The sequence below is a fragment of the Ipomoea triloba genome, chromosome 6 (genome assembly GCF_003576645.1).
Source record: "Ipomoea triloba cultivar NCNSP0323 chromosome 6, ASM357664v1".
NCBI classification, from domain to species: Eukaryota; Viridiplantae; Streptophyta; class Magnoliopsida; order Solanales; family Convolvulaceae; genus Ipomoea; species Ipomoea triloba.
In genome coordinates this window covers 4,340,945-4,351,364 of record NC_044921.1, presented here as the reverse complement: position 1 = coordinate 4,351,364, position 10,420 = coordinate 4,340,945, and the positions used below count along the sequence as shown (strand labels likewise).

General features: G+C 35.1%; 2 protein-coding genes across 6 annotated transcripts in view; one reads left to right on the top strand and one right to left on the bottom strand.

Moving 5' to 3' along the window:
* Window positions 1-2,435, top strand: part of LOC116021937 (acyl-protein thioesterase 2-like) — a 4,466-nt gene extending 2,031 nt beyond the window's left edge. For all 4 annotated transcript variants that reach the window (XM_031262471.1, XM_031262468.1, XM_031262469.1 and 1 more), the window contains 7 exons: window positions 167-203; window positions 330-399; window positions 603-707; window positions 824-974; window positions 1,094-1,176; window positions 1,928-2,021; window positions 2,138-2,435. In XM_031262471.1, the coding sequence (XP_031118331.1) occupies window positions 167-203; window positions 330-399; window positions 603-707; window positions 824-974; window positions 1,094-1,176; window positions 1,928-2,021; window positions 2,138-2,219 (622 nt within the window). In that variant the 3' untranslated portion in view covers window positions 2,220-2,435. The remainder of the gene's footprint in view (window positions 1-166; window positions 204-329; window positions 400-602; window positions 708-823; window positions 975-1,093; window positions 1,177-1,927; window positions 2,022-2,137) is intronic.
* A 3,222-nt stretch (window positions 2,436-5,657) lies between these two features.
* Window positions 5,658-10,420, bottom strand: part of LOC116022989 (protein tesmin/TSO1-like CXC 2) — an 8,865-nt gene continuing 4,102 nt past the window's right edge. For both annotated transcript variants that reach the window (XM_031263918.1, XM_031263917.1), the window contains exons 5-12: window positions 9,614-10,242; window positions 9,448-9,522; window positions 9,184-9,370; window positions 8,992-9,090; window positions 8,837-8,903; window positions 7,053-7,161; window positions 6,240-6,960; window positions 5,658-6,110 (exon numbers count right to left, since the gene is read on the bottom strand). In XM_031263918.1, coding sequence (XP_031119778.1) covers window positions 6,255-6,960; window positions 7,053-7,161; window positions 8,837-8,903; window positions 8,992-9,090; window positions 9,184-9,370; window positions 9,448-9,522; window positions 9,614-10,242 — 1,872 coding nt within the window. In that variant the 3' untranslated portion in view covers window positions 5,658-6,110; window positions 6,240-6,254. The remainder of the gene's footprint in view (window positions 6,111-6,239; window positions 6,961-7,052; window positions 7,162-8,836; window positions 8,904-8,991; window positions 9,091-9,183; window positions 9,371-9,447; window positions 9,523-9,613; window positions 10,243-10,420) is intronic.

Genomic DNA, 10,420 nt, shown 5'->3' with positions numbered 1-10,420 from the left:
AAAAAAAAAAAAAAAAAAAAAAGGTTTCTCAGATCCTAAAAAAGCTTCTGCCACTTGTTATTCACTATTCAGCGGACATATTTTCTTAAATTCGTTCACTTTTCTTCCTAAGTAGCTGCTACTATTAACAGAGGTTAATGTTTTCTTTATATTTTTTGTCATGCAGCTGGTCCCAGCTTTTTGAGAGTCTTCCACTTCCTAATGTAAGAATGTTTTGCCATTAGTTTCTTCTTTTAATATGAAATGAACCGTGCATCACGGGCATGGGGTGCTAGTTTATACTATGATCAAAAGCTCGATGCTTATCAAATGACAACAATGCAATACAGATCAAATGGATTTGCCCAACTGCTCCAACTCGACCTGTTGCTGCATTTGGTGGATTCCCCTGCACTGCTTGTAAGAGTCATTTATGATCTATGGCTTCGTTTTTTTTTGTTTTTTTTTCGGGTTAGTTTATAATCACCACCGTAGATACTAAGTGGTTACACGGTTAATAGTTAAGGTGCTCAACATGAGCAAGAAATCTTCTGAATTTTATTGTTCTATTGCCATAGTTTGGATTTCGGACCCCTGATCCTCTTATTTATTTTATACATTAGGGTTTGACGCGGGGGATCTTTCAGAAGATGCTCCTGATGATTTGGAGGGTTTGGATGCTTCAGCAGCACATATTGCGAATCTATTGTCTACTGAACCATCTGATGGTAAGTTTTTCGAAACAAGTGTATACATGAAAGTATATGGTATGGGATAAGTAATATACGGACCGATTAATCTGTTCTATAGTTGTTCTTAACTTAACTGCATATGCATTGTACAGTTAAATTAGGTGTCGGGGGATTTAGTATGGGAGCTGCAATGGCTCTTTACTCCGCAACATGCCATGCTCTGCGACAATATGGGAATGGAAGCCCATATCGGGTGAACTTGAGTGTAATTGTTGGTCTTAGCGGCTGGCTTCCTTGCTCAAGGTATAGTTTTACTTTACTTGTACCTGAATGTAGCATATAGAAAATCTACCCTGCATTCTTGGTCGGTCGGTCGGTCGGTCTGTGTGGAACTAATTCCTTCAAATGGATGTTTTTTCCAGGACTCTAAGAAACCGAATGGGGGGATTAAATGGTGCTGGGCGACGTGCAGCATCATTACCGATTCTAATTTGTCATGGCACAGGTAAATTTATTTCTAGAAATCAAGTGGGCTGCCTTATTTGTTTTCTTGCCTTTAACATGGCTCTAAAGGGTCAAAGAATCTTAATTATCATTTTAGAGACCATCAGAATAGGGTCCGATACCGTGTTATTAGGCCAAGGTCACTCATCTGGGCTATAATAGCTATGGGTCAAACCACATCAATTAACTAGTCTAACCCATGGCCCCATATTTTTTCTCATATTTTATCAATGTGGGACTCTTAACAGTAAATATATTTGCAAACCTTGTGTTAGCTTGTAAATTTCTAAGCATTTAAATTTGATTTTGGACGGTGGAGGAAAATGCCTATTAACTTTTAAACTCTGCATTACACTCTTCTGAGGAGTTTTTGGTCATAGTGGGTAGAAGTTGGTGCAAATTTCTTCTAGGCAACTCGGAACAATGACAACAATAGGACCAGTGATGTTTTACTGCTAGGGAGGGTATTGAAACTATGGCACACTGATACTGCAGAAGAACCTTAATTTGAACAAAAAACACAACTGTTTTTCCAAGCTTTCCCGTCTATTTTGGAACCAAATCATCATAATAACTTATATCGTACATATATTATTGGGTCATGGATTTTCTTTCTTAATTTGTGCCACTGCCTAGGCTACTTCACACACTGCTACATAACCATGTCTGCCGACACTAGTGTTTGTATATGTTTTTTGTTCCCGCAAATTTCTATGGCAAAGCAAGCAATCTCAACCTCAGCTTGTGTTCAGGTGATGATGTGGTCGAATATAAACACGGGGAGAAATCTGCACGGACCTTAGTCTCAGCCGGCTTTCAGAATCTCACATTCAGGACATATAACGGGTGGGAATTCGTGAGCTGCTGAATTTAATTAGCAACTGTAATTATTTCTGAATGCTATATCTGCATACCAATACTTACTAACTAATGTTAAGCTCCTTCGTTTCGTTTCATTGTAGGCTGGGTCACTACACAGCTCCCGAGGAAACCGATGAACTCTGTCGCTGGCTCGCTGTGAATTTGGGGCTCGACGGGGCGTGATTTTGAAGTGAAGAAAAGCAAAGCAGAAGGAATAGAGATAAAAACAGTGTTTAGAGAGGATAGGTTATGGTATACTTGCATACTGTAGAATATGGTTTTTCATTTTTGTTTATCATAATAAAATCACTGTGGGTTCTTTAAGGATCTCTGATAATAATAACATCCATTTGTTGTACACTAACATTAGTAGTTTTATTTATTCACATGATAAGATTAGTAAGTGAATTATTAGGGTTTTGGATTTGTACTATTAGCCCCATGGACATGGGGTGCCATAGCTTACATCACATCATTTCTTCTCCATTTTTTACATCCACCTTCACATGTACAAAATGGAACATCATTATTATTATTATTATTATTATTATTATTATTATTAAACAATGTTAAATTGGCAAATTATGGTTCACACAGGGTTGCATGGACAATAACAAAATGTACTTTTTAAATAGAGTTAATTCCAGCAATGGTCCTCCGACTATGTTGATTTTTCAAAATTAGTCCCCGATTTTTAATTTGGACAATTTAGACCCCTTGACTTTCAAATTCTTTCCAATGTTGGTCTTTTTGTCAAATTTTGGTTAAGTTGAGATCAAATGAAGGGGTAAAATTGTTCGTTCACCTGTTTAGTGTATTATTATGCGCATTTTTCTTGTCCTATACGCTGTATATATGAATATAATCTCAGCCGAAGTCTCAATCGAAGCCATATAAATATATAATCTCAGTCGAAGTCTCTTCGACTGGGATTATATTCATATATATAGCGTATAGGACAGGAGAAATACAAATAATAATAATACACTATACAGGTGAACGGACAATTTTACCCCTTCATTTGACATCAACTTAACTAAAATTTGACGAAATGACCAACATTTGAAAGTCAAGGGACTTAAATTGTCCAAATTAAAAGTCGGGGACTAACTTTGAAAAATCAACATAGTCGGAGGACCATTGATGGAATTAACTCTTTTAAATATACTAAAAGTACATTATTCGTATATTAAATGTACATATATAAAATAATGTACTTTCAGTATTTAAATAATGCATTTTCCTTTAATATAATGTACATTTTTAATATACTAAAAGTACATTAATTATGTACTAAATATACATTACTTGATAATATGGTCCACACAATAATGATTGTGTTAAATTGCTCCTAAGTCCATTAGTTTTTTAATTAAATTTTTTTTAATGAAAACCTTAAACGGATAAAATGGCAAATTATACCGTGCACCACGGTGCACACAGCAATGTGCACCACATACGTAAACGACGTCGTTTTGAGCAGTATAAACTAACCGTCCCTTTTTTTGGAATCACATTTCCCATTTCGGTCGGTCTGAAGCACAAAGAGTCAACAGATGCCTCCACTAAGGCTCGAACCCACTCTCTTCCACATGGGAGTGTACACCGAGTGCCGCTTGACCACAAGGTCTTTGGCTCGGTCTGTGTACAATTACAGTATTCTAGGTAATTGTTCTGTGTATTCCAGGTAATCATTCTGTGTATTTTAAGCAATCGTTCTGTGTATTCATATTAGTAACACATGTTGTGATGTATTTGTGCATTCGAATGTTTATGAGGATGAATTATGTGTATTTTGTGTCAATATTCTGTGTATTCATGTTATTAACACAGGTTGTGATGTGTTTGTGCATTCGAATGTTAGGAGGATGAGTTTTGTGTATTTTGTGTCAATATTCTGTGTATTCTGGGCAAACATTCTGTGTATTCTAGGCAAACGCTCTGTATATTCTAGATAATGATTATGTGTATTATAGATAATGAATTCTCTAGAGTCATTCGCGTCCGCGTCTACTAACATCAAAACGACGTCGTTTTGGACCAGGGTGCACATTGCTATGTGCACCGTGGTACACGATATAACGATTGGGGACAGTGTAATTATACTCCGTAGTAATTATACTATAATATTACCTATTTAGTGATTGGTCAATTAGATAGACACTCATGTCTAGATCTAGACATCTTTTTGAGACAAAATAATTGAATTGATAATTTTAAAAAATTAAAAATAAAAATATCACTATAATCGAAATAGAAATAGAATTAATTCTTCCAAATATGTGTAGAGCTCAACAATATTTGAATATTAAAAAATAAAGTGTGTGAAAGATGATATAGTGATCAAAGGCAATTGTTCAAATGAGTTACCCTTCCCATGTGGATAGATTTGGACCATTTAATACTTGAGATCAATAGTTTAGATTTCACTAACTGTGCAAGCAAAGTGGACAATTGCACAGTTGGTGAAATCTAAGCCACTGTCTACAAGGATTCATGGGAAATAATGAACTCATTTGGTCATGATTTAGTGATCAAATGTATTAATATGAAATGTGCAAAATCTCTTATAAAATCATCTCACGGATCCTTATTCGTGAGACCAATCGAATTTTTCATAGCTATTACAATTTTCTTCCAGTATTATTGTTTCCTTATAAATAATTTTTTAATTCTTAAATACTATATCTTGATTTAAAAATATTACGGAGTACATTTATCAAAAATATCACATCTTTCCTAATAAGTATTATACTTTTCTTTATAAGTAATAACCAATTTATCTATGACTAATATTTATTCATAAGTATTACATTTTTCTTCCAGAGTAATAATCAATTAATTACATTTAATCTTAAGGAAAAATTGCATTTTTCGTCCCTAAGCTATAGGTAATTGTAGAATTGGTCTCTAAGTTCTTGTCATACTCAAGTTTCGTCCCTAAGTTATCATTGGTGTTGCACTTTTTGTACCTGAGTTATACTAATTGCAAATTTTGTCCCTAATTTATCATTACGTTGCACTTTTCGTCCCTAACTTAAGTGTGCAAACTTCGGTAAATTTTCAATTAAACAATAGTTAACCAAAAAAATTCGGTAAACTTCGTTAAAAAAATTGGTGTTGAATCGAAAAAGTTTGATTAAAGATTTTTTTAATCAAAAATTTACCGATGTTTGCACACTTAAGTTGGGGACGAAAAGTGCAACATAATGATAACTTAAGGACGAAATTTGCAATTAGAATAACTCATGGACGAAAAGTGCAGCGCCAATGAGAACTTAGGGACAAAAAGTGAGTATGACAAGAACTTATGGACGAATTCTACAATTACCTTATAATTTAAGAACGAAAAGTGCAATTTTTCTTAATCTTAAAATATTACATTTTCCATAAAAAAAAAAAAAAACAAACAATTTATCTCTAATTAGTAAGTATTAAATTCCTATCTAAACCCAACCTGTCTCAGGGAACTCAAGAGACTCACCGTTACATATTTAATGAGTAAACATTATATATGTGCATGTGCAGAAGTGATTTTACTACTTTAGAGACAACACTCCATTACTAAATTTGAAATAATAATGGCAATAGAAACTACAAAGCATAAATTAACACCATATATGAAGTACAGAAACATTATTATCAAACTCAGATGAAGCCAAAATTTAAGCTCCAATTCAATCATGGCATACACAATAGTTAGCTGAAGAATCTGAGCCCAAGTGCTTTTTTATCAATAGTCAAATAAATAAATAAAAATTCCCTAGCATCTAAAATCCGACATGGGAAAGGAATTGGGAAATTGGTTTAACATTCATTACTATTCATTCTAAGCAAAGGTACAATGTTGCCTGCTATCATCAGTTACAACTGTAGAAATAATACAGCAGCATATGTATCGACTAATATAAAACCGATAGCTGCAGGCTATAAAGAATCACAATAGATACGATGAAGAAAAAAGTGCGCTACTAACCAACTTGAGCATCTTCATTTTGACACTTGAGTTTGATTGATAAATACAAGACCTCCTCCTTTTCAATCAGGTCACAGGGCTAAACTGCACCTTGGATCCTAGTACACATAATTCATGCGAACATAAATCAAGCTCAACGTGAAACCAAAAAATCAATGTATTACTATTATCTATTTATTCACCATAATTGTAACTGAGCATGCATCATTTAAAGCAATACTACCCACCTTTCCTGGTTTGAATCAAGTGCTGCTACTAGGTTTCTGGGTATCATTTTTAATCTGATCTTCACTGCTGCCTTTAGAAACAAAGCATGGCGTAAGAGGGGGGAAAGAAGGAACAGACCCTAATTTATATTTCCGGCCAGCTTTCAGGCGCCGTGCTGATGAGCTACCATCATCAGGATCTTTCAGGCGACCATGAGGGGGAGAAACCCGCTTTTTATTTGGGGAGCTTACTTTCACGCCCCCGGGTGGAGTAGAAGCATCCTTCAGTATCTCTGGTGTGTCATCTTCAATCGCATTAAATGAACTCTTACCAGAGTTGATAGACTCATAAAACTCTTTGCTCCCATCATACTGAGTCATTGGGGTCATTGGTGAACTACGCCAACCAAAAGAACTTGTAGATGAAAGATGGCAAGGTCCAGCATATAAACGTTCCCTTGAGTCATTTACCCATTGCTGTGAATTAGGCAACACGACAAGTTGGTTCATCTCACCTGGTGAGTATTCATTTGCTGCTGCTGAACTGTTATCTTCCATCTCTGGATCAAAAGAAACAAGATCCATAATATCTGTAGTTTCTTCAATCGACTCAGGATTATCAGAACTTTTGGTGAATCCCTTTTTTGATACTCCATAGCGTGGTATAAGAGTATGACCAGATTCTGGTGACTGAGAGCATCTTCCCGATGTAAACCAAGACTTTGATGCATCATTACGATGGCTAATAAAACAGATCAAACAGTAAACAAATTTAATATAGTTCTTCAATCCATTAAGAACAAATTAAAGCATTAAACCAAAAGAGAGATTTACTCTGAGCACTGAAATGATGGTGTCAGTGGAGTCAGATTGTGTGGATTGCTGAGTTCAGTCTGCTCAAATGTGCCAAGCTTCTTCACTAAGGTCTTAATCCTACCATACTCTGAAGAAATATAGAACAAAGGAAATCTTAGGAGCAGATTCAGTGTCATCAGTCTTAAATAAAAAAAGCAATTAAATAAAGATGCACTGCTAAGATTACTACACTACTCATACTCGATCTTCAATTAAAGGTGTCCCCACTTTCTACTTTGGAAAGTCCTTTATATACCATCCTCAAAGAAAATTCAATGGATTTTCCAACAAAAGCCCTTTTTCTTAGTATTAATGATTTATGAACGAAAATATTGTACTTGTATATGAGGGAAACAATGGAATTATACAATTTATTTAATGGTTAAGACTGCACAAATAAAGTTGCCAAATTTTGCTGAGCTCTTTTGATAGGATACTTTTTGTGAGACAGAAGATTAAAAAATAATAATAGGCATTGGTAAGTTAACACTCGTTAAAAAACAAGCAACAAACTAACAATGAGGTAAAACATCAGAGCACTGCTCTTCCTTTGTTATAAGAAAGATTTTAAGGGGGAAAAAAAAAATCACAGAACCTTGAAGGTTGCAGGATCACCTACCCCTTCAAGGCTGGTATCTCTATAATAACTTACTTCCCAATAACAGAACTATTAGCGCATATGTCAAAAAAATAGACAAAATAAGAGAGACATGTAAGAAAATAAAACCAGAATGAAAGAATTGCTTTCTGACATATAGAGGCTGATTCTGATTCCATTGAAGGGGGATTGGTTTGGGGGGAAAGGGAGCCACTTGGGGAGTGGGGAGGTGGGGGGGTAGGAGTTCTCACTAAACTAAAAGAACAACATAGTAGTAGACTAGTAGCCAAGGTAAAGAGATCTGGTTTTGTCCAGAGAAATTTGAAATTTGGAATAAAATACAAGAGAAGAAAAGATTTGCATTGATAATGCTTAAGCATTGCAATGAAGCATCACATCTTTACAAAATGTTGAAAATATCTCAAACAAGCAAGCAGAATAAAACAACAGCAGCATTGGCAGAAAGATCCTCTACCTGTAAAGTATATTCATATAATCATATCACATTAAGGCCAAAACTGTCATCTTAGGTTTTCGGATCACTTACACTATGCACAGCAAATCGTTGGCATACAATAGTATAGTAGTATACCATGTGATTTGTTGTCCATAACTGACATTCAGTATGCATATTTAGTAACAAGCATATGGCAAGTCAATTATCATGCTTATCATTAGCATTGCATAATAATAAGGTAGCAAGCGATCTTCTAGCTCGGATCCATAATAGTATAATACTCAACAAGAGTTCCATAGACTAGGATGCTTTAAGGAAGTTGAATCCAAGGTCACACCATTCATATCCTTAACTCTTAAGACTGGGATCTTCCATAAACTCTATAGGTTTCAAACACTTCTATGCATTGATAGAATTATGTAAATGAAATAAACTTTCCATAAGATATGATTTGCAGAGAAAATTAAAAATGCTTGAAGTGTCACTCTGATTAGTTTTAGGGCATACATCTATTGTCATGTCCATTCTTGTCATTATTTGATGTACCATGTATTAATTTGTATACTAAACAAAAGAATCATCAAGGAAAGTTACACTTGATATAGTTAAACCCAAAAGCATACAACTTTAGCACTGTATGCACCAATTGACAGCATCCAAAACAGTCTCGATGACATATTGTATAGAAGGATAATGTGCTAACTATACCTTCCTTCTGACCATAGACGTTCTTACAGCCTTCACAACGGCATCCACTAGAACATCCAACATTAGCCTTGCAAGATCAAGCAGGGAAAAAAAATTATACTGAGATTAACTAAAAAGTCCAAAAGGGCAAATAATAGATTTAGCAGTAAATATACCTGATAGCACTCACAATACTTTTTCAAGCACATTGATCTCTTGCAATTGCAACCTCTTTTGTGCCTTGCAGAGGATGGTGTGAAACTGACACCAGTGTCCTGTGATATAAGTTTGAGCCAACATTTCCTAGTCACATCAAGGTATTTCAAAAAACTAACAATAATACAATAAAATCCAGAAGGATCCAATACCCCAACAATATTTGAATGAGAATCTGTCATGTGCTGTACAACTTTAGGGGCAAACGCAAGTGGATTTCGAGATTCAATTTGTTGCCGAGTCTCCAGAACTGTATCTTCATATTCAGGTCTATTGAAACACCCTTGGCAAGCACAAGGCTCAGCACAATAGATTCCAGCAGCAAAGCAATCACAGTAACTGAATATAAATGAAATTCAGGGACAAGTAATACTATTAAGAACTTAGACTCAGGTAAGCAAAAGAACCATACTTACAGTTTCAAGCATTTACTCCTTTTACAATTGCAACGTTTGCAACCATCCCCATCACTGGCATCTGATGTTTTCTTCCTGAATAGCACAACCAGTAGTTGGAGTTTTTTCTTTTTTTTTTTAAATGAGTAATAAATCAACAACTTGCTAAGACTACAAATAAGCTTGCCTTTTCTTTTTTGGGCTTGACTGGTTAGATGCCATAGTTCCATCAATGTTTTCAGAACTAGACTTCCTTTTATTACCAGGAGTTGACAGACACTTCATTGGCTTCAGGGAAGCAATGCTATCAATAGGTTTCACACTATGAAGGGGCAAAGGCGCAGAGCTTTCTCCCTGCAAGGAACTTTCTTCAATGCTTGCCAAAATGTCTTCCCCCACATTTGATGAAATCAAGCATTTCTCAGACTTCTCCAAATGACTAGTCATAGACATTAATTTCTTCCCCTGTAGACTGAAGTTTCCCCTCTCTGCAGATTTCATGCTTACAGTGGCACCACTACCACCTTGAACAGTACTTACAATGCTATTTAAGTGCAACCCAATACCTGAAGGCTTGGGGGTTTTAAATGAAGAATTTTCTGTATTTTGAGTGTCACCAAACTGCCTACTGCTTTGGGCTGTAGGTGTATTTAAAGGAAATGACTCTAAAGCCTCTAAAGCAATAGGACTAACAGCAGAATTCGAGCAGTTAACACTCTCTGACAAATTGCAAGGATCTGGGGTTAAAGCTGTTTTTGGTTGAACATCTTCAAATTGTAGACAACGCCTGAAAACGCCACGTTGGTGTTCACCAGCCTACATTAATTGTTCAACTATTCTAGTGAAAACCCAAGAATGAAAGGAACAATAAAAGATTTTAAAAAATAAAAATAAAAATAAATAAAATAAAATAAAATAAAAAGATAACTTAGAATGCATTGATATTCAATGCACAAAAATTATATTTAAAAAAAAAAAAAAAAAAAAAAAAAAA